At 32.1% G+C, this 24,183-nt stretch overlaps 2 protein-coding genes across 4 annotated transcripts; one reads left to right on the forward strand and one right to left on the reverse strand.

Moving 5' to 3' along the window:
- Positions 1 to 6,463: 6,463 nt before the first annotated feature.
- LOC110994933 (proclotting enzyme) lies at positions 6,464 to 15,336 on the forward strand. Its single transcript, XM_022261866.2, has 12 exons — positions 6,464 to 6,686; positions 8,569 to 8,642; positions 9,057 to 9,224; positions 10,210 to 10,331; positions 11,329 to 11,477; positions 11,766 to 11,854; positions 12,404 to 12,493; positions 12,913 to 13,076; positions 13,714 to 13,849; positions 14,137 to 14,275; positions 14,564 to 14,709; positions 15,087 to 15,336. The coding sequence occupies exons 1-12, from the start codon at positions 6,560 to 6,562 to the stop codon at positions 15,240 to 15,242; spliced, it is 1,560 nt and encodes a 519-aa protein (XP_022117558.1). The 5' UTR covers positions 6,464 to 6,559; the 3' UTR covers positions 15,243 to 15,336.
- Positions 15,337 to 15,662: 326 nt separating this feature from the next.
- On the reverse strand, positions 15,663 to 24,135 carry LOC110994918 (serine/threonine-protein kinase greatwall). 3 transcript variants are annotated; one of them, XM_045632222.1, is made up of 12 exons: positions 23,890 to 24,135; positions 23,569 to 23,817; positions 23,084 to 23,312; positions 22,717 to 22,887; positions 22,318 to 22,442; positions 21,397 to 21,593; positions 20,793 to 20,996; positions 20,240 to 20,453; positions 19,102 to 19,256; positions 18,744 to 18,868; positions 18,182 to 18,394; positions 15,663 to 15,870 (listed from the first exon to the last, which is right to left on the reverse strand). In XM_045632222.1, exons 1-12 carry the CDS (start codon positions 23,977 to 23,979, stop codon positions 15,824 to 15,826), a joined length of 2,019 nt encoding a protein of 672 aa, XP_045488178.1. In that variant the 5' UTR covers positions 23,980 to 24,135; the 3' UTR covers positions 15,663 to 15,823. The 3 variants fall into 3 exon arrangements, with proteins under 3 accessions (XP_045488178.1, XP_022117533.1, XP_022117534.1); XM_022261841.2 differs by having other exon boundaries at positions 20,793 to 21,014; XM_022261842.2 differs by having other exon boundaries at positions 20,793 to 21,014; positions 22,750 to 22,887; positions 23,890 to 24,134.
- Between the last annotated feature and the right edge of the window lie 48 nt (positions 24,136 to 24,183).

The following is a 24,183-nucleotide window of genomic DNA, read 5'->3' on the forward strand; positions in this document are numbered from 1 at the left end:
TCGTGGTGTTGCATAAACCCAGTCAATGTCAGCAGGTTCTGCATAATACGTCATGTTTTGATCAAAATATATTTTAGACATCATCACACTTTGGGTAAAAGTAAAAGTTTCGTGTGTTTGTGTTCGTTATGTGAGAAGGTTCATTGGTATTATAATAATTGAATGATTATTGTGTAAGCGGATCCATAGCAAACTATGTCTGAGTTAGTCGTAGGCTGCGGTGTTATTGATGAAACTGTATTAATCCACCTTCAGCAAATTGGAAAGGTGAAAAAGCTTAAAAGATGGCTATCTCACGAATTGAGTGAACCAAATTTAAAACACACACAATTATAAATGGACTTTAAATCGAATCATTACAATGACAATTATTCATTAAAATGACTGAACCCAACCAAAGCAGCCAAATCGTAAACCAATCTAAAATTGACTCCGATAAAGTTACTTGTGACTGTTTGGTGGACTACTGCCGGAGTCGTTCACTATAACTTTTTTAAATCTGGCCAGATGATTATGGCAAATGTCTAATGGTTACAAACTGTAAACTATGCTGGAAAAGGAATGAATGAAGGAATGAAAACTTTTTTTGAAACATTAATTTGTATTTTGTTTTTGTGATTTGGCGGGAAATCTAAAACACGTGAAAATGAACCTGACACGAGAAAATTTGATGATGATCCGCGTGAGGGACGTCCTTTAACAGTTACTTCTGAAGATAACATCAGTGCTGTGCAACGCATGATAGAGGAATATAAGAGAATGACCTATCAGCAGATACGTGCAAGGCTAGGCATTGGTATTAGTTCAAAAAATATTACACGAACATTTAGGCGTCAGGAAGTTTTTCCCAAATGGATTCCCCATACTTTAACCGAAGGCCAGAAACACCTTCGTGTACATTGGTGTCGCTAAATGTTAGCTAATATCAACGGCTGTGACTCAAATACTGTATTTGACATCGCCACCGGTGATGAAAGCTGGATATATAGCTACGAACCCGAAACCGAAAAGACAATCAGTTCAGTAGGTGTTTCCTATCGAGGATCGGCCAACGAAAAGAAAAAGATGATTTCCTCATTAATTGGTTGGAAAGGGCATTTCGCGACAGTTGTGCCAGAAGATGGAAGGACAGTTACTGCAGACTGGTATGTCAATCGCTGTTTGCCTGTTGTATTGGAAAAAATCGACAGCAGCGTCCTGGAAGCAGGAAACTCCTTCACCACGACAACTCTTCAGTGCACTCCGCAAAACGGACGATTGTATATTTGACTATGACAGGTGTCGTGATTATGAGTCATCCGCCACACAGTCCTGGCGCCCTGTGACTTTTATTTATTCCCAATAACTAAAGATAACATTCGAGGTAGGTACTCGCTTGACGAGCCCTGAAGATACGATGAAAGCGTACGAAAATTGCAAATAAGAGACCCCTAAAAGAGAATGGGCCCACTGCTTTTCTCAGTGGTTCCATCGAATATGATGATGTGTAGAGAGGAACGGAGATTACTTTGAAAAACAATAAAAGTATTGGCAACTTTCTATATTAAGCCATTTTTCATTTTCTAAACATTTTCAGAGTTACCTAGGTACTCCGAATTAATTTGGTGTCTAATAAATCCATCGTACTTCCGGTTCCTTGTAAGTGTCGCATTTTATTTTAATGAATACAACATTGGTTTTCATAAAGAACAATAACTATTGGAATATGCTTTAATTTATTTATATAGTTTTAAAAAATCATAAAAATATATCGAAATAGAGGCGACACCTTTAGCTTTTATATAATATAAATATAAAATTAAATACTTTACTTTAATACATATTTTCATTTGTGTATCCCTTATTATATAAAATATGTGTTTATAATAGTTTATTACACATAATAATAATTATCTACTCGAAAATCTTTAAATTAAACAAAATTACTTCGAATTATTAAGCATAGTTTCGGTTCGTCAAACATGCTCTGAATAAGCGGTAAGGCGTAAAGTTTAAAAATATAATAATATTATTATATACGTTCGGTTAAATTTAAATAAAGACCTTGTTAATATAAAAGATAGCTTATAATAACAAGATTAGCTAGATAATTATCCTAAGAATACCAATCACATATCTAGAAAAGATTACTGTAGGTGAGAATTATTTAGTGGTCATACAGAACATATTTTATTACCAATCCTACGCTTGAAATTTCGTACCTTTGAGTACAGGACCAACAAAATTAACAGACCTATTACATTACGTTCCATTTGACAGAAGTAAAAGGTGCTATTCAATAACGGAACTTAAAAACGAACTACTAACCTAACCTAACCCTTATGTAAAATCCAATAGATTTTACTTCACATTAAGCCTCATCTCTGAATCTTCACCCATAGTACTTTATTGCTGTTATTTGATTTTATTTACATAGTTAACTCTTTCTAAAACGCCATAAGTTTTACGTCCATTTTTATATAGCGTAGAGCAATATTTACACGATTTCGAAAGAGACCGAAGGACGTAGATTCTTTCGCATTTATGCCTCAAACGTTCTTTAATTGAAAACATTTTCGAGCACAGTACAAATGTATCAGATTATCGTTGTGTACCTGGACTTCTGTAAAATGTTAATGTAAAATTAATAATGACGTTCTTCTAAAACTATCCAATATTAGATGAGGTCCTAAACAATAGTTGGGTAGGTAGTTGTTTTTGAAACATGCTCTGGAATAAGCCAAGTTTCGAACCTTGGAACACTGCTATTTCGTAATGACTTACCTGATGTATATCAATCATCTGAAATACTACTGTTTGCCCACAATTATAAATTCTTCCAAAAATAAAAATATAACAATTTGTTTTTTTATTTAGTAGAATAATATAAAACTTATAAAGTGTTCACTAACACAGTACTGAAAATTTTTGCGACAGTTTTAGGAAAACAGAGACGAATGTAAGATGTTTTTGTATGCTTAATGTAGAATATAAGTAGGTATATAGGTATATATAATAATGATTTTTTATCATTTAAGATGTATATAAATAAATTTTAAGTTCTAGTTTAGCTTTAAGTATAGCTTCCCATCATCGATATATGACTCAATGTTGTCAAATGATTCATTTTGGAGTGAATATTGTTTGCATATTTAAAATATAAAAAAAATCTATAAGAATCGACACATCGCAAACGAAGGCCCTAAAACCTCAAACCTTCAGGTTACCAAAGAACACCTTCAAACTTACAATAGGTAGGTACTTTTAATTGTGTATGGATATGTCGAACATTCGCAAAATGGCATCACGATAAAGACATGCAAAAAATCCTGCGCAAAAAATTAAGCTTAGGCATTTGACTGAAGTAGGTTTAATCCTTTCCCAATGACATGTTACATTAGAATCGATAAAATATAATATTGTACCCGTAAGTTTGGATGTGCCATTTATCCCCTACTTTGTAAGAACTTTTTGAACTGAAGCCATTTTTTCACTGCAATATTGATACCAAAAACTATTGAAGTAAACTGTATTTCGGTTAACTAAAGTTGTGGTTATGATAAGAGCAGCAGTATTATATTTTAAGCGAAAGTAATTTATTTATGTTGAAAATCAAGTTGAAAAAGTTGAAGGTTAGTTAGTTTAGTTCAATATTGACTCAGTTTTTAAGTTGTATGTAAAAATGGACACATCTCACTCCCTGAAGCTTCAAAGAAAACGCGTGTCCAAGATCCGTTATATTTGATACAAACAGTTGAAATAAACTAACTACAACTCAAATATTTCGCACTGCCCCTAATGCGACAGTCGTAAACATGACTTAACGGTAAACTTAAGATTAATGAGACGACAAATAGCCTTCTAGCTTTACAAATGTATCTGTAGCGCAGTAGTTTTCGGAGCGAGTTCCACACTGTAACAATCTGTGCATATTATTAACTCTTCTAAAATTTTCTAAAATTACTATTAATTTTTATCTTATTGACTTATTAACACTGTACTCATGTAATAAATATTGATGAAGTTTTTGTATTTTATGTTCGGCATGGTTTTTTTTCTCTTTATTTTACAAAATAATATAGTATATTTCAATACGTTATATTAGAAAACCGCTGTGGTTTGTATTAATGTAACCATAGCAGTCTTGTTTAGGAGCGCGACAAATGCATGTAAAAGTAGTTTTTAAGTTAGAATTTATGATGGTTACTGTTAAATATGAAAAAATTTGCCTATTTCTACAAAAAATGTCGTGTAATTGTTAGATTATTTCAAAGGTACTGTTATAAGCTGAGATATTCTATACACTAATCTTGTATTACCAATATCAATCAAGTGTCAAAGTACTGCTAATATTTCTCTTTTTCGATAGGTCGTTGACACGATAATTATTGTGGCTTCAAATGGACTTAATAGATCTAATTATTCGTTACGGTACTTGATGTAGAACGAGAGAAACATGGCTTTGAAGGTTCCAACGTAGATAATTTTATAGACTTATGTCGTTGTTTATATTATTATTTTTTATCAAACTTGAGTTGAACAGCGTAAAATGCAAATATACATAAGGCTACCTCATGGGTTTCAGGGAATTTATCCAAATTTTCGTAATATGCAAATATACATATAGACAGTTTTTTGCACAATGACTCAAGCCAGTAAATGTTCGTCATCACAGATCATCAAAACAAAATGTCTTGTACATAATATTGTGTATAGGAATGTAAAATGACAGATCGGAGCTTTTCGTGTTATCAAAAAAAAAACATTTAGGCTTTCAAGCACTTAACTTATAATGATTTCGTTTAAATATGAAGTTTCAATGATGATGAAGGTATATCGATTTAATCATATAAAATTAAAGATTAGGATCAAATCAACATTTGACATAAAGTGGTACCAAGAATCCATTACCTTAAATTAAAATTGTAACTTGTGAGAAATACAGAGTACAAACGCCTGATTAAAACTGGTTTAATTATAACAATTTTTGAATTGATTTCATACTAATTACAAAAATGTCATTTTATAGTAAGTGATCATGTTCCGTTTTGTCATAGTTGTTTTTATTGCAATATATATGTCGCAGTCAACTAGCTTAATTAGCCGTTAAATGAACAGCCTTTTAACTAAACAGTGCCGTTTAACTAACAGCCTGAATGATATTCAGCCGTAGTGTTTTCTACAACATTTAATAAACTACCTGGCTAATTGTCTATTTTATTCGTACGGTGGAGATATACATATGTATGTGATAGAAATATAAAAAAGATGAAGCCTCTGACATAAAAAAATATTCTTTACTCTTCCATAGAACTTGTTTTTTATTAATCTTTGGAAGACACCATCAAAGTTTTGGTTTGCCGGCGCTATATTGACAGCAGAAGTGGTTTGTTTCAAGTTTGAGAGTAACAGTTAACAGGCTAGGCAAGTAATGAAACGTCATCGATCTAAGTCATTTGCCTAGCTGTTTGATCAACTGGCTGAATGTCTTGCAGACCGCTAGTTAAACGGGACTGTATCGCTAAAATGCTAGGCTATTCATTGAACAACTAATTAAACTAGTTGGTTGCGACATAAATATCACATACAAGTGTCAACATAGTTTGGTGGGTCATTAAAAAGATTTCAATGCTTCTGAACTGTAAGTTAAATGAAATGTTATATAGGAAAATAGCGAATAATAGTCATGAATATGTAATCTCGTCGAACTCTAGTGCAAAATGGAAGTACGGACATATTATATTGTCAATTCCGTCTCCATCTACTTTATCAATCATTAATTCTCCCCAATCTCCCCAACACTTTTTTTAAAGTTTTCAAATGATTCGAGCTGATGACATCGTTCTTTGTTTACGTACAAGATTCCTTATAGTAGGTAAATGAGTAAACATTGAGTGTACGGAATTTTTCAAGCCCTCATTTTATAATTAACCAAACTCATAATTCCGTAATTAAAAACATACAAAACAATAGCCTCTTCCGAAATCGATAAAAAATGAAAATATTCAATGTTTGTCTGATGAAGCTCAACTTTCGTAAGTTCAATAAAACATTAATCGTTTGGATTAAATTTTACGCCAATTTTAGAGCCCTTTAAATTTGTACCCAAAGCAATTATTGTTCCAAATTTTATTATTTGTAATCCATTAAAAGATACCAGTTTAAACATGTATAATGACTGTTAATAACCAGATAAACCCATCAAACTTTTATCACATGGTACATTTAAGTAGACAGAAGAAGTTCAATGACTTTAATATTTAAAAGACACATTGATCATTCTTTTGTTTTGAAACATTAGAACGGAATCAAAGTCGAGTTTTTGATGCACAAATCGAATAGCCGTGTATAAAATGTGCCATAATGGCCTGCAAATGTCAAGTTAGTACAAAAGGAAAAAAAGCTCTGTTATCTTTCAAACAAATGTAGAGCGACGGTTTAAAATATTATAAAGCCCACGTCCCAAGATGCTTAAGCATTTTGCGAAGAGACTCCTTGTGAGCCACACCTCCTTGCGCCGCGATTACCCTATTAAAATACGTCGGTAGTGAACGCAAACTTGTTTACAATAATTTAAAAAATGACACTCAGAACTATAGTATTTTTCTTAAATTTAATTGCCATACATTGTTTGCACGTGCCTGAAGATATAGGATTTTCTGAAAATAATGGCGCATTTTATACTGAGGATGCAGTATTTATAAATGGTAAGATTTTGTTGTTATTATTAATTTAGGAATGAAATAGTTACTACGTATAAGGATGCTTTAAATGTACCAAGAAAAAAAAAACTTTACTATTCTATTATACTGCAAAATTCAGATCGCACTACCTTAACACATCAGTAATTCCTTTAGCGACTTCATAAAACAATACGCGACATTGTTCTTACGAGGTTATTAGGCTAGAGAAAGTAAAAATTTGCGCCTTAGTTGTCCACCAAACCCATAAGCTATAGCTCAACATAGTAGAACCGAATCAATACATTAATGACTCATAAAACAAAATATTAATTCGGTCGTCAACCCTGAATCCCTTGTATTAGATCTTCTAAAATTACGTGGGCCATTCTTGTGAACCTTTGAAGCAATTCAATGCAAATGTTTACCGCCTACGCAAACCACATTACATCAATCATTTCTTGTTATTTAATTCCTAGTGCTCTTATTTTTTGTGTGTGGACATTAATTAGACTGCTGAGTTAAAGCTGACAAACGTGACATTTCCTAGAGAAGACTGAACCCGGAATGGTTCTAGGTATAATAAATCGTTATTTTTGCATTTAATTTCGAATTGTTTATGATGGTTCCGGCGACTTCGAAGCATAACAATAAAGAATAAGAGGCGATAATCACTTGTTATAAGTTATTAAAAAGCGAAGGGATCCCTAGTAAAGATGAACAAGACAAAACATTCATACATTAATGTGCCAAGTACGGATGCCAGGGATATCTAGTGAACTTCATTGTAAATTAATTCCTCTGTAAATAGGCGTTTAGTTTACTTTGCTCTGATAATCCAATTACTTGAACACCACAGTAAATGTCTACATCTAGGAATACCTTAAGCCTGTATATTCACATTAATGTCACAGGGAACCAGGTTTAAAACCAGCAGTGGTTTGGTTGAAAATAGCTTGCCTTGCAAACTGACATCTCCAAGGCCGGTTATTTACTTGGAATTTTTTTACTTTATTTACTATTATTTTATTTATCAGGTGAATAATTGCACGCAATATCTGTTGACGAATACCGGGTACATACTCTATATTTGTTTAAACGTATTGACAGTGTTACCTATTAATTTCGTCATAATTCATGGGTAATACTGACGTTTTCTATACCCTTGCAATTGTTTGCTGCCCGATAATAGCGGTTTTTTGAAAACGTCAATTACCGACTTAGTTTTATCTAAGACGTATATATGTTGCAAATCTCCAAAATGTTTTATTAATTTTGGAAACACTAGGTAAGATTCAGGTATTAAGAGGAAAAAATATTAAAAGGCCAAAATTTAAAGTTCCCATAGAGTTCTAACTGTAATCAAATCTATTGCGATATGACGATGTACTTCATATATTTGAATAGTTGAGAAGCTTATAATCAAATATTAAATATGTAAATTACAGTAAACTGTCTTTGATTAGATTTAAATTGGATTCCGATACGTCCGTGACCGTTATGTTACGATAAAAACAACTTGCATGTTCTGAACAATGTATATTCGGACGCCCTCTGAATAATAAAGTGATTGCTCATAATTCAGTGTTTTATTTTGAGATTAACACTAAAAATCCAATAAGAATTTATTCCACAAACTATCGGGAAAATTGCTAAAACAATTTCGTTACTTAAATTACAGTTTGCTTTTAACGTGAAATGTTCAACAGTAAATAGTGTTGGTCTAGTGGCTCTAACGTACGACTCCCACCCCTTATCGTTCTCCAAATAGCTAGTGCACCTATGTAGTTTATATTTAATACTTGCTAGTACGGTGAAGATTCATATAGATATGCTAATTTACATAGTAACTACTATGTAATAGAAAAATTAAAAAAAGGATTTTTTATGACTATTTCTTCTATTTCAGCACTTCCACGTTCGAAACGCGAGACGAATACAACACGCGATGGAAAGCAACTTTTATTGTTACAACCAAGACAGGTAGCTTTATTAAATTATTTATTTCTTGTTTATTAATAGCAATATGTTTAATTGGTGCTATAAAGTAATTAACTGTCATTAAAAGATTATCATAAATAAAAGGTGAGTGCTTAATAACTTGTTTCTATTTTGGACCTATTTTGGACATTTGGTTCATGCATATAATTTATGTACCATACATACAAAACGAATGATAGGACTACCCGGTCAGTTATTAATTGGCGTAACGTTTTTTTATATACCTTTGTCGCGCTCCGAAATAATACTGTTATGATTACATTGGTTTTCTAATGTAACATCAAGATTAAGATTTTATTACTCTATGAAATAATTAAGAAAAAAAAAAGAAAAAAAAATTTTTTCGCGTCTATGCTTTCGCGATTCTAAAACGGGGTTCGATGTGGTTATTTGAAGGGCGATGCTTTTGGATTGGATTGCGAAACAACTAATGGAAAGAAAGGCACCTGTAAGAGCTTCCGGGACTGCTACCCTTTGTTTAAAGTTGTTGACTTATCCGGCTACGACGGTTGGGTCATGGGCCATTACGACACTTGTAGCTACATCAGTGGAGATAATACTGAGGTATGGAACATACGTTTTACAACATTGTGTAACAAGAGTTTACTGGCAAAATCGTGGTTCGATTCCCGATGAGTAAATTGTTAACTGAAAATTGAAAAAAAAAATAATAATAATCAAACAGGGTGGACCTAATAATATCTAGGTAACACTGAAAATGTTTAGAAAATAAAAACGGCTTAATGTAAAAAGTTGCTAATGCTTTTCTTGTTTTTCGAAGTAATCTCCGTTCCGTCACACATCGTCGCATTCGATGGAAAGAAAGTGGGCTCATTTTTCCTATGGCATTTTCGTACGCTCGTAAAGCGAATACCTCGAAATTTATCATTTGTTCGTGGGAATAAATGAAAGTCGCAAGGCGACAGGTCAGGACTGTATGGCGGATGCCTCATTATCTCGACACCTGCCATAGTCAAATATTTAGCAGTCCGTTTTGCTGATGCATTGTCGTGGTGAAGGAGGATACTGATTCGAGGGCTCTTCTATCGAATTTTTCCAAGACAACAGGCAAACAGCGATTGACATACCAAGATGGAAGGACGTTGTCCTTGTTGTTGTTGTTGTTGTTCACAAAAACAAACGACAAATGAATGAAATATACTACATTACCGATGAGTTCTAAAATTGAAACTTAAAAAAGTTTTCCTTATTAATGTTTCTAAGTGGCCAGTTCTAAATATTTTCAGTGTAACCCACGTATTTACAATTTCATATCTGGTTAATTACTTCATAACTCTTTGAACAAAAATATAAAGAGGGTTCAAGAGAACGGAGAGAGAGAGAGAGCTTTAGTTTAATAGGTTATGTGCAAGAAAAAGCTTACAATCCATCATAATAATTGGTGTCATGACTATTTATTCAAAAATTGAGTCTATATTATTATTTTCATTCCATGTCATGAACTAGAAAACAATTTAAATAGTTAATTTATTGCATTAACAATAGTGATTTTCAGAGTAGTTTTTGGTCTAAAAATATTTTCTTATAGGTATTTGGTGTATGTTGTACACAACCCGTAGGAACACCACCTCAACAGGAGCCCGATGTACAGAGATTAGGACTCCTTAGACCTGCAATGCCTTTACAGTTTGCACCTATGCAAATACCCGGGTGAGTTGTACCTCTATGATTATTACATTTTTCGTTTGAATGTAGTGTAAAAGTAATGTAATGTTTTTCATACTAGTTATTTTGGCTTAGCTGTTTTAGGTAAGTAAAAATGAGCCAACATGGCTTGACATAGTGAATGCAGTCATCGACCTCAACTAATTTTAGTAGCCTCACCAAATCTGGTCCTTGTCTCAATAAATAATTGGTTGGCACTGCCACGACCTATCCTATATAATTTCTCGATAAAAGAAATCTAATGACATCATCTGAGGAAGTAACTCCAATGTGATGTAGCTAGTTCTTCCTATCGCCAGAGATGTTTAAACTATTAGCTATATTGTAATAATATTTTTTGAGGCTTATAAAATATCAATTTAATTAAAAGTATGAATTTAAAATGAAAAATTGATGATTTCAAACTATAAAAATATCCTTTTGTTTCTTAAATAAATAAATATTTGGTCGAACAAAAAAAACAAGAGCTAATGTAATCTCAGAGCTATGCTCCGCAAATGTCAGCGAGTACGAGTATCGAGTAATATTTTGAGTAGCAGGAAGTGAACATTTGAATTAGAGCAATTTAATACTTTCAATGACAAAAACTAACCTTTGAATAGATGTTTTAATGTCAAGATAACATTTTGTTAAAAGTTAATTGTTAATTACATACCTAGTTTCTTTTTCTATATCGCTCTAAGCCGCTTGAGAATTTTTTTATCCTATTTTATTTTTTACTGTCATTCTAAAGAAACTTTTAACAATATTTTATCCTGAATTATATTTAATTATAATATTCCTTTATATTTGTACTTGGAAAACATGACAAAATTTATTAAATTAAATCTTTTAATTTTTTCTAAATCATGGCATGGTATTGGACGTTACTTATATGTTTCATATTCCAATTTTGATATAAATTGGACCATGGAATGTCCATAATTCTAAGAACGACGCCACAAACACTATCTAAGATAGCGTAAAAACTGCTTGCTTTCAGTTTCCCAAATATACCTCAAGCAACAGCATACTCCCAGTGGCTATACAATGCAAACCAGAGGCAGGTCCCAGCCCAATGGCCACCTGCTTTGCCTCCTCTACCCACTCACCCACCCAATCACACACCGGCCACGCACCCGCCTTCTCTTGGTAAGTTAAATAAAAATTTAACAAAAGACATTTGTAATTTCTATAAGTAAGCTAATCCATTACATTTATAGGGTCCCATTCTAACTACATCAACTAAAAAGACTGCCGACTGCAAATATTAATTCGTTTAAAACTCCCAGCGATTTCTGAAGTATTTCTTGCAAATATAAAGAAAGGTATTCAGACACATGGACAGATCAAAGTGGACATACGACAAACTTACTTTAATTCACGTATAGCATATTCATAGGGAGAACTGGCTACTTATAACGATTCGTACTTTTCCAGTCAGTGGAGAAGTGACGCAACCACCAGCAAATCCTTCGCCCATACCAACAACAACTTGGGGCACTAAACCTCCCAGTACAACAAAACAAGTAAGCATAAGAAAATCATGATATTCTAAATTAGCAGATTAGTCTATACTAATTACAAGTATATGAAGGTAAGAACGTGTTTTATAATCAGAATTGTATATGAACATGCAATTTCAACGTCGCAGGCTTCATTTGCCGAATAAAAAATAAAAAATAAATCATGATTAAGTAACTTTGATACTATGATATCTCAAATTTATTAATTTTACTTTCAAACGACCAAAAAGTTTTTTTGAAGGCGAGTTCAAAAACTTGCATTTATTTATTTATTTGTTTAATCATGATAGTGCTTTAATATTTTTTGTATTATTCTCACAAGATAGAAGTCGCAAAAGAGGTCGTCCTTCAACCTTTTTATTTTATCTTGAACATGAATTGAAAACAAGTAAAATATTAAAATTGTCGAAACCAATTTCTTTGATGAAACTTAAATGTATGTAGGTGAATAAGTACACCATCTCATGTGGAGTATTTTTTTACTATTTAAACAAGTTCTTTAAATTCTTTAGTCAGCGATAATTAGCTAAAATCATATGTTATGTCTTACAGACATGGCCTCCTTTATACCCAACACAGCCAACGAAGCCTCCAACACAGCCTGGAACTGATAGTTCTTGCGGGATCAAAAATGGACCACAAGTAGGTTTTAGATACGATATTTATCAAAACCTCATTATTATTAGGTCCAATTTCACAGTATATTGTTTAGTTATAACGTCAAAGTATTTTGGAAATAAATTACTAGTAATTTCATTTATGATATAATGATGTGATAAAAATATCACTTAGGTAGGTAGTAGTTGTTTCATTTTGGTTTTCTCATGAATTACCTATTATGTTATTTGCCGCGGCACTCTGTCGATTAAGGTTTACTACAAAACAATATTTATTTTAGTTTATAAAAAAATAAACATGCGTTTCAATTTACCAATAAAAAATTGAAGGGTGATCGTGATCCAGAACCCTTAAAAACATAAAAATATTATCACAGGATTCTTATATGAAATATATATAACTATAAAATGATTGTTCATTGAAAATTATCAATGTCTTTTTAGACATATGAGAGTCCCCAAGACGAAGAAAGGATAGTGGGTGGACATAACGCCGATCTGAATGAGTGGCCCTTCGTAGTGGCGCTCTTCAATGGCGGCAGACAGTTCTGCGGAGGGTCACTTATAGACGATAGACACGTTCTGTCAGCGGCTCATTGTGTGGCACAGTAAGTATTTAATGGATTAATTGTTAAATTTAGTATAACAAAAATGTGAAATATTAGAAATGGGAAAGTGTGAAGTTTCACTTACACATATAATGTTGTTACACTCGGGATTAGATCCAGTGTGGAAATCTAGGATCATACTTTGGTCAGATTTCAGTTTTATTATGATTAGGCTAAAAGTTCAAACTTGTTCATTTTTGAGAACCAACATATTTGCCAAAAAAATATCATATTGATGTAATTGTTAATTAATAAATAATATTTAATGTATCACAAATTTAAAGCAGTGTATCAACCCACAAACTCCCATCGGGTTGTATTTAACCTTCCCTAACACAAACAACGTTGGCTACATTAAAGGATAAGTAAGATTAGTTACATAAGTACCAACCATATAGCAGTAAGTAGGTAGAAAAACCGTTTCACACACATACAAGGCTTTAAGGAATCAAAGCATTGATGTTGACGATTATGAACGTTGATGCTCTTCGAAGGACAAATCCTAATCTCTTATATGGTTTTTTACATATGTCTGTTATGTGCTTTCGTAATGTCAGTTGTGCATCCATTTGTACTCTACTAATACTTTATAGACATATTAATGATATCTAGCTAGTAAATAAATATTTGTTTTAAGTATGACGTCATGGGATGTTGCACGACTGACAGCAAGACTCGGAGATTACAATATCAGGACAAACACGGAGACTCAGCACATCGAAAGAAAGATTAAAAGGGTGGTCAGACATCGTGGATTTGATATGCGAACTCTGGTAAATATAAATTCCAGTTTTCCAATTTTCCATAAATTTTAGGCACCACAAGTTTACTGCAGACGTACTGCATATTCATATAATTGATTAAATAATCAATTTCAGACTTCTCATATGTGTAACATGTATTTATTTCAAACTCAAAACTAATAATATTGATAATATTAATAATTCGACTCTCAGCAAAAAATAACTATTCCAGACTGTCCTAAATCCATAAAAAATATGAATACCTTTCTAATTTGGTGAAGAAATCAACTGCCATTATGAAATTAATGTTTTTCCAGTACAACGACGTCGCCATTTTAACTCTAGACCAACCGGTAACATTTACAAAGAGCGTAAGGCCAGTCTGTCTTCCGTCCGGCGGACGTGCATACGCTGGTCTAACTGCTACTGTTATTGGATGGGGTAGCTTGAAAGAAAGTAAGTTGTTTTTTTTTAATCTCTTTATTTTTAGGGCAAAACGTACCATTTTAGACGCGAAAATACGTTTCAGTATTTTTTATATTATTAAATATCAAGGCGCTTTCTCACTGGTTAGGGACATCAATGGTGTGATGTTTAATATTCTTTAACTGTCCTTTTTGTATTCATTATTTTGTTCTAACGTACGAGGTATTATTCTTGTATATTGTGAACTAATAAATGTGGTTTGTGTTTAAATCGTTCTACGTATATTTTCTTGGAAAATACACTCGTATAATTCAATAGGTGGACCCCAGCCCGCAGTGCTCCAAGAAGTGTCAATACCGATCTGGTCAAACGCAGAATGTCGCCTCAAGTATGGCTCTGCGGCACCCGGTGGTATCGTAGAACATATGCTTTGTGCAGGGAAAGATAATATGGACTCTTGTAGCGTAAGTCACATTTTTTTCAGCACTAAGAACCAGAAATTGTCACACACAAGTTTTTATAGACTGAAAATATCCACTATACAAAAGCTATTTTGTAAAAATGTGTATTAAAATTTTGTGATACGGTACAGATACCCCCCTATCCGAGGCCATGGGGCTCATGGACCGCGCGGGTCCGCTCTTGGTCAGCACCCTTAGTTGCTTATCTGTCCATTGTAATTCTGTTTAGGAATTTGTCTCCCCGTTTTGATTGGACTATTTAAAAAAAAAATTATTGCCGACTTAAATAGCTTTCAGATTAAAAACAATACCCGACATAGTTTTTCTTCTATTAGTTCAGTCCCTGACGGAACTTAGTTGTTTTAAAAATTTATTCTCAGGGTGACAGTGGCGGTCCCCTAATGGTCAATGAGGGTGGAAGGTGGACTCAAGTAGGTGTGGTCTCGTGGGGCATCGGATGCGGTAAGGGACAGTACCCCGGAGTATACACCCGAGTTACAGCTTTTCTGCCATGGATACAAAAGAACTCAAAATAATATGAAAAGTAATTAACGTGTATAAAAGCTTATTTGTCAATTTATTATTTTCCGTAACTCTTATATGTTTATAATAAAATTGTAAAAATCAGTTATTTTAAAATTCTCGTCCAGTTTCACAAATATCTATATATGTAATATGACAATCCATTATATGTAATATATTATGTCGTTAAAAAAGTATTCATATGAGTAAAACCTACAAAATACTTTAAAAACTTAAATAAATACATCAAAATTAAAGGAACATTTCTATAGTTTTTGGTGCTAAGAATTGCCCGGAAGCTATAAAAAATTATCCCTGTTTTCTCATTATGTCACTATGTTAGATTAAACTATCAATTATTTTAAGAAAGGTGAATATATTTGTCTTTCTTAATAAATTGGTATAAAATTATATCTCTACAATTAAAGAATTCATACATTAAAAATTGTTTTATTTTAAATTCCATACATAATTAACTAAGAATTAATATTATAGCGCATTAGTATCACATAAATCAGCCCTAAGAACACTTTTAATACTTGATTATGAAACACGACGTATTGGGCTACAGTATTTACAAACTAAATAAGAAAAATCATATGTCAAAGTTGGACACTTGAAGTTGTTGTAGAATGTTGCGAGCTGAAATAATAAAAAATAACTATTATTGCCCTAATATATACGAATAATAAATCTTCTGAAACGTAAATAAACAAACGGTCATAATGTCAAGAACCACAAAAACAGCTTGAAGCTGTAAGCTTGTTTAAGGCAATTTATCATAGTTCATTTCGAATAAAAACTATTATTCATACGTATGCCGCGCATACGTATGAATAATACAATACAATAGTTCAAGATTCTATGTCATAATGGTCGTTGCGTTGCAACCATATACAGGGTGTCCCACGGCGATGCCACACGGAGGGAAAGTACCTTAAATATTAATGATAGGATATTTTACTGAAAGAAGACATCGTTTAATTTTTCATAATAAGTAGAACTGCATTCACGGATTTTTTTAAAAATCGCCTACCTCAACCGGGAATCGAACCCGCCAAATGTGACAGTAAATTTACATGTATTTTATAATAGCGTTTGAAAGGGCTACTAATAAGCATTATTTTTTCCTTAATAACCTAGCATATTAAATGAAACTAAAAACATAAAATTTTACATTTTATTTAAAAAAAAAAAATCAAATGCTCAAAATGTGATCCGTTGTTGTTGTCTGTTGTATACAAATTCTCACTCTTTTAATAATTTCTCTTGAGATTTTAAGAAATGAGATTAATAATCTTCCTGATGCAGATCGACGAAATCTCATATTCCAGCAAGATGGGGCTCCGGCTCATAACAGTAGGAGAACACCCGAGTTTCTTAATGAACATTTTCCTTCCTGGATCGGCACTTTTGGACAAATTAGATGGCCATCGAGATCCCCAGATCTAACACCACTTGATTTTTTTTATGGGGTTATGTAAAAGATTTAGTTTACAGGAACCGGTACAACAGTGTGCAGGAGTTACAAAATGAACTTAGATGTATTATTTTAAACATCCACCATGCAAAAATAAGTAAATCGACAAGGAGAGAAATTATTAAAAGAGTGAGAATTTGTATACAACAGACAACAACAACGGATCACATTTTGAGCATTTGGTAAATTATTATTTTTTAAATAAAATGTAAAATTTTATGTTTTTAGTTTCATTTAATATGCTAGGTTATTAAGGAAAAAATAATGCTTATGAGTAGCCCTTACAAACGCTATTATAAAATACATGAAATTTTACTGTCACATTTGGCGGGTTCGATTCCCGGTTGAGGTAGGCGATTTTCAAAAAATCCGTGAATGCAGTTCTACTTATTATTAAAAATTAAACGATGTCTTCTTTCAGTAAAATATCCTATCATTAACATTTAAGGTACTTTCCCTCCGTGTGGCATCGCCGTGGGACGCCCTGTATATGAACTAATATGTGAAATTAAATAGTTGGGAGTTTACGACATTCAAACCCATGAACCCTAATTATTCGATGTCGCATCTATGATTTAAGATTATTTATTATGTAGATATATATGTATAGATTTATTATGAACAATTAACGTCATTTTCAAATAAAAGTCTTTCTTTGAAGCATTATTCAAAGTACTTTCTGAAGTGCATATACTAAAAGCATATCCGCTGACGGATGGTAAAAATTATAAAAAAAAATAATTTGTATTTACCTAATTTTTCAATATAATATGATGTTGAGGTTCAGATTTAACTTGGTCTAGACCACATTTTTTATTCCAACAAGTTTAAAATTACATTACCATAAGTATGTCAGAAAAATAACAACAGAGACATTATTCATGCCTTGAAACCAGTTTCTTGAAACCTTTTTATATCTTTTTAGTCTCGTCAGTGAATTCTTTGTATTTAAAACCTTCATACACTTTTTTCTTAATATTTCCGCAACAGATTAATACACATTTATTTATTACGGAATACAAAAATACATAATAAACTAAACGTTATATCATAAATGATTCCTCTACTGATATCCCTTTAATTTGATTATGTATTGTGAGCAAGTAAATAATTGAATGGACGTCTGTTTTAAAAACGTCAACATATTAAAAAGGCATTATAAAGATTTTGTTAGACTTTATAACTGCAGATTTAAATTAAGATACAAGCTTCTTTAGAATCAGAATATAGGGACTGAAGTATGGCATACTTTTACGCATGTAAAGTGTGTTAAACGATAAAAAAATAGGCTTAGAAAGAGACGTCCCATACTCAATACTACGTTCTTACCTTCAAAACCTGGCCAAGGGCGTGGATAGGTCAAAAGAAAAATCGAGGCGTTTACGACTAAAATATCTATCATTTTAAATGGCAGGATAAGTATTATAGCAAACATCGATGAAGCTTATTATATAAAGCTAAATTTCAAAATACCTTGAAAGTATCCAGTGTCGTGGATATCATCTGGCGTGGGTATAAAAGGCGGTTCAACGTTAAGCTGATTATCCCAGTCCAAGTCTTTGAATAACGACATTGACTTGACCTCTGCGGCGGCAGGACGTTCCTTCGGATCCATTGTGAGCAGGGCCTCGATTGCACTCACTGCTTCACTAGATAAGGCCTCATCATCTTCAGGCCATTCTATGTCTGTGAGGGGAGACAAAATTTCGAATTCATACGTATGATTAGTATAACGTAGTGATTTCAGTTGTATTTCGCGCGCTTAGCGGTTATTATTGTTAAAATACTTTAAATATAAATCATTAAAAAATGTATTAACAGAAACAAAAATTTAAGACCATTCGTGTTGTTTACGAAGTGCTCTTTTTAATTATTTTAACATCCATAAATTAAAAATGACCTATGCCTAAATTTAATAACTACATTCCAATAAAATCATTGAATTTTTTCGTACTAAGTGCCGGTTTATTATATTATTTTTATATAAATAAACTATATACCTAAAAATAAATAACATAATATATTTTTAACTTACTTTTGGATAAAATATTATTGAAGACGGCTTGTGGTGTCTCATCATTGAAGGGCGGAATGCCCGTCATGAACTCGTACAAGCATACTCCTAGTGCCCACCAATCCACTTGTGGCCCATGTCCTTGCCTAAGTATATTTATTTTATTAACTAAATTATGTACATCTAATATAATCACGTAAACAATGGGGGAATCATAGTGAGTTTGCAAGTGGAAAGAACATAAGTCGTACAAATATCAGAGACTAAACAGATATAAAAATCACTGTTGTATAGGAAATCTTAGCTTCGAATAGTATGGTAAGTCGATACTTTAGAATAAAAAATGAATGAATACGAATACTAGGCTAAGCCCAGGTACCTGAGTAATAATTCAGGTGCGAGATAGTCCGGCGTGCCCAATATTCTCTGATCGGAAACTTGATTACCGCGTCTGACGCTTTTTGGTGTCCTGTAAGGCGTTTGGGCGGCTATGGGCGTTTTACACAGGTCTGTGGGTGATTTGCTGCCTTCACCCTTCAAATATCAGTAACAGTTATTTAATAATTAATTATTAGTAAGCTCTTTTAATTGTATTTTCATAGTATCAATGTTGAAATACTTAAAATAATCTCGTGGCTCTACAGCCCTATATGGGTCTTGGCTTCAAATTGGGTCCTTGGATCATTATTTTTAATTGATCACCGTTTTGTCTGACTCAGTTTACGAGCGAGTGTTATATCAAAGATTACAAGGTATATTTATGTTTTAAAAATTTATAACAAATATAGTAGTATACCAAAAAAAATCACTAATAAATCTCTAATAGATCTAAGACCAACTATTTACGAAACTCTGTTATGTATCGTATACCTACAGATTACAACATAAATTACCAGCAAATCGATATATTAAATGTGACTAAAAATTCTTAAAAAAATAGTTTAAAAAATCAAGTTATATTTTACTAATAATGGCTTTGTTTGTTCTTTCATATTAAATATATATTATAATCTACCAATCAATCAAACTTAGACCTGTGCTTTGTAAAACTGTGCTTTATGTTTCTGTTTCTATGTGTATCCCGTTTTGGCTTTTGTGTGTAATGTAATTGTTTGAATATTGTTTAGTGATTAGCTGTAGGAATACTTAAATAAATAAATTAGTTTAATAAAAATAAATTAGTATCTGGTCATCATTTCATGATTCTTGATTTTTTTCTAATAGGCAAGAAGCAAAGATGATCAGCCTTCTGTACCAGACACTGGCCGTCTATTTGTTGGTTCTATAGCATGTCTGTTGCCTCTCGATGTTTTATTTCACCGTAAGAGCAATTGTTAAATACACGCACATAAATAAAAAGTCGATTGATTCAGCCAGGGATGACCTGTAACCCCGCTGAAGCCACTAAACCAACACTGCTCCAGTTTAGATAGCTAATTTGTTTTGTTTGTATTTTTTTTCGGCAGTATGATATAACTCAGTATGATATCATAGCTTAAATATTGTACAATATTTACCTTACTTAACCTCCTCGTTGGAAATATTTCTAAGCTGGTGGAAATATGTTTTCCAAATGTCAAGGAGTGGTCCTTGGTTTCCAAAGTCGATTCTTCGGTAGGTAAATTAAATCTCGTAGCCTTTTCTTTTTTCTCCTTGTTCTTACTGTTTGAGACTGGAGTCGAGAATATCACTCCCACGTTGAAATGGTGACTATCATTTTGCGAAACCCATCTATTGATGAATAATTGTGATATACAGAGGTTTTAGAACAATTAGGTTAATACCATGTCAGCTTCTGACGGTTCGAAGTCAATCGAATGTCAGCCATTCGGTAGCATCCATGTTTATATTAAATGTAAGCGAGACTGACTAAATGTTGCCTTAATTTAATTTCAGAGATAATTTACAATGTACGAAATAGATTATAAAATAAATAATTATAATTTAGATAAAGTAGTAATTCCTAGCTGGTAAAAATTAACTGTGGAATGAAGAATTTATAAATGTACGGCCTGTTTTTACTCTCGGATCTCGGAATTGTATCATTAAAAGTTATATAAAATACTATACCTCTTCTTTAAAACACCCTTAATAGGATTCTTTCTTCGTTCTGGTGTGGGGTGTATCGATATCCTCTTCGGCGTGTTCTGAGTGACGTCCAGTTCCAGCGCCATTATCTCCTGAGTCAGCCCACTGTGGTTTGCTTTTGACTCCAAAAGGCTGGTCACTCCAGTCGGTGTATCACCATCACCATCACAATCCAAAATCCGCTTTCTTTTTTTAGCCCGGAAACTAGCGCCATGATTTATTCAATTTATTGTTACACTTATTTTTTTTATAAGTATGTCTTAACATGCTCTAAACCACAAATTGTTTCACCAGGTAATGAACACATTGAAATAAGCTACCACCAATTTTACAAAATAAGTTTTAAAAGGTAAATAAATTGACTCCGGAGTAAAAATTTACTTTAAACTATACAATTGTGCTGATAATTATGCTCTAAGACTCAATTATTATATCATTTTTATCCCTATCATTTTGTGTGTTTCTTGAAGTGTATTTTTATTTGTTTAAAAATAAGTCCAAATATCAAAAAAACTGATACATAAATGTATTTTTTAATTTATTAATGCACACTATAAAAACGATTTAAATAATAAAGGTATTATACCTAGGAATCCTTTTCAAAGAGTGACCCCTGCAAAGAGGTGAAGTCGACTGGTCATGTTGTGAATCGGTGAGCGCTGACTCCAAAGAAGAGCCATTAGCACTACTGATGTCTGTTGACTTATTACTTTTATTAGAACTGTTTTTCGAACTTTCACATGTATGGTATGAACTTAGTGATTCCGAGCCAGAGTCTTTTGACTGAAAAAAATATAAAACCTTTAGTATTGTCTTTTATTTACATAACTTTTACACATTTAAAGAAAAACACTTTTTTAACGGATTATAGATATGTATTATTATATTTAAACTGTGTGACCACGCACGCTGTAAAGCACGCGAAACGTCGGTTTAAATTTAAAATTATGTACAAATAATTATAAGTTTAAATATAATAATACATATCTATAATCCGTTAAAAAAGTGTTTTTCTTTAAATATAAAACCTTTATTATGTTAGGGGCATACACTTAAAGGGATCATGGCAGAGATAAAAAATATAGTATTTGAAACAGCTACAGCTATACTGCTATAATTCAATTCACACAGTTCTTATATACCTACATAGATTGGCACCGCAAATTTGAGAAATATTATTTGCTACGCCCCATTTAATTTTTTCATATTTAAAAGTATTAAGATTACTACCAGTCTATAATAGTTGATGGTTTGAGGTAAGGGATTTTTGTAAACAATGAAAAAAATAATACTAATTTAAGACTGTTGCTATCCCAAATCCCACAATAATTACAGAGCTAACCTCTAGTATTATTTGAATGTACTGTATATGTCATGTTACGTACGAAATACGTAAGAAAATTTAATTGTACGCGCTTCCTGGCAAAACATTATTTTAACATTCTAAAGTATAAAGTACAATATTATTGAATCGTCGTAATGTTCTTAATTTAAAAATTATACATACAGTAATATGTTCCAAGTGTATACTCTCGGCACTCATAAATGGATGTATTCCAGAAAGTTGAGAATGGTCTATAGATGGGCTGTCTACTGTGCTTACATCATCATAAAATATACTCTTCTTCTTGGCTGAAAAACAAACTTCTAATAACAAAAGGACATTAATGAACCTGCATATTAACACTCAACTTTATACAATCAGGTTTTATTTACTGTACAACATAAATTATCCTGTAAATGTAAACATGCTATGTTTGGGTTTCTGATGATACCACAATTCATTATATGCTGAACTTAAAATTTAATAGATCAAATCATTTGAATTAAATATATAAAAAGAAAATTTAGTACTATGACATTTATGATTGTATATTGTTGAACTAAACATAGATATATATCATACAAGATTCTTTAAGTGCATGAAGAAGGTTCTCACAAGTTTCTGTAGATAAGGAATCTTTGGAACTGTCCCCTCCAGAACCAAATGAAAGATGTGAAGTCAGAGACAATAGTTGACCAGGAGTACGTAAATTTAGGCTTGGTGTTCGATTTACAAAGTCCGATATTTCTAAATCTGAAAATATCAAATAAATATTGGTTATATTTTAGAATAGTAAATATGGTTATAGTAAGAATATAATTTAAACATCCTTAACTTCTATCTTAAATTTTATATTGTAAACTTCCTAAAAACAATTTTTTTTTAATATCCAATAGTTTTTATTAAGCCTATTATAAATGTTTCCTGATATTTCAAAGATAATATTTACCTCTATGTATTTCAATCTTTGATAATCCGAAATCCGTTAACTTAACATGTCCACTTTTGGCAATCAACATATTATCTGGTTTAAGGTCTCTATGAACAATATTGTGTTTATGTAAATAGTCCAAGGCTAAAGTTACCTCTGCGACATAAAATATTGCCATTGACTCTTCTAGGAAACCATAAACATTTAATAAAGACTTCAGATCTCCACCAACCATATATTCCATGACCTGTAATGATTTAGTAAAACAATTACTCATACTATGGTTTAGACTAAGAAATATAACAAATATACAATATCAATTTAAATGTTGAATATTTTAATACATACATTGTATTATTGTGGAGCTTCCTATTAATTTTAATAAAAATAATACTAACATGTAAAAAAAAACTTGAATAAGTATTTATAAATATTTATAGTTACTGTAACTTTGAGGATTTTAACTTTATATAAAACATACAAGTCAACAATTGTATACTTACCAAATAAACTGATGAAGCAGACTGTAATGAATAAAACAAGTGAACACAAAATGGACTTCTAGATAAGGCAAGAGCATTTCTTTCCGTAACCACCTGGGTTACCATATTTTTATTAATCATTTCTGACTTTTTCATAACTTTTATAGCATACAATTGTTCTGGATTATACTTTTTCTGGGCAAGAAATACTTTTCCAAAAGCCCCACGGCTTATCGGCTTTATTATAGTGAAATCGGTTATCTCTGGAAGCTGTAAACAAATAACATACCTTTCGTTAATTAAGGAAGTCACCAATTCACCAAACTACAGTATTGGACTGACCTTATTTGTAGGTTCTGCATTGTTTTCGTTTATCTTTTCCAAAATCGTATGGCAGTTTCCATTCGGCTCTTCGATTTCATTGGCCGTCATTATGATATTATAAGATATCGTATTTTAAATGCAAGACTATTTAGTGTTACATTTACATATTTCTCTTAGGAATAATACAATAAAATAATTAATTTAAGCACTTTTTAAGCGTACACCTTCAAGTTTCAGTTATGGGTTAACCATTTTAAAATTTAAAATTTTAGAAACGTCACCGTAGAACTTAATGTTTGACAATTGTCCTTA

This window comes from Pieris rapae, chromosome 1 (assembly GCF_905147795.1).
Source record: "Pieris rapae chromosome 1, ilPieRapa1.1, whole genome shotgun sequence".
Taxonomy (NCBI): domain Eukaryota; kingdom Metazoa; phylum Arthropoda; class Insecta; order Lepidoptera; family Pieridae; genus Pieris; species Pieris rapae.

Bases quoted from the DNA above. Each gene is read 5' to 3' on its own strand.
- LOC110994933 (XM_022261866.2), top strand. From the start codon at position 6,560: ATGACACTCAGAACTATAGTATTTTTCTTAAATTTAATTGCCATACAT. The intron at 8,643-9,056 runs GTAGCTTTATTA...GGTTATTTGAAG, and splicing joins TATTGTTACAACCAAGACAG to GGCGATGCTTTTGGATTGGA. The intron at 14,710-15,086 runs GTAAGTCACATT...ATTTATTCTCAG, and splicing joins ATAATATGGACTCTTGTAGC to GGTGACAGTGGCGGTCCCCT.
- LOC110994918 (XM_022261841.2), bottom strand. From the start codon at position 23,979: ATGACGGCCAATGAAATCGAAGAGCCGAATGGAAACTGCCATACGATT. The intron at 23,818-23,889 runs GTCAGTCCAATA...ATTTGTTTACAG, and splicing joins ATGCAGAACCTACAAATAAG to CTTCCAGAGATAACCGATTT. The intron at 20,454-20,792 runs GTATAGTATTTT...ATTCATCAATAG, and splicing joins AAGGGTGTTTTAAAGAAGAG to ATGGGTTTCGCAAAATGATA.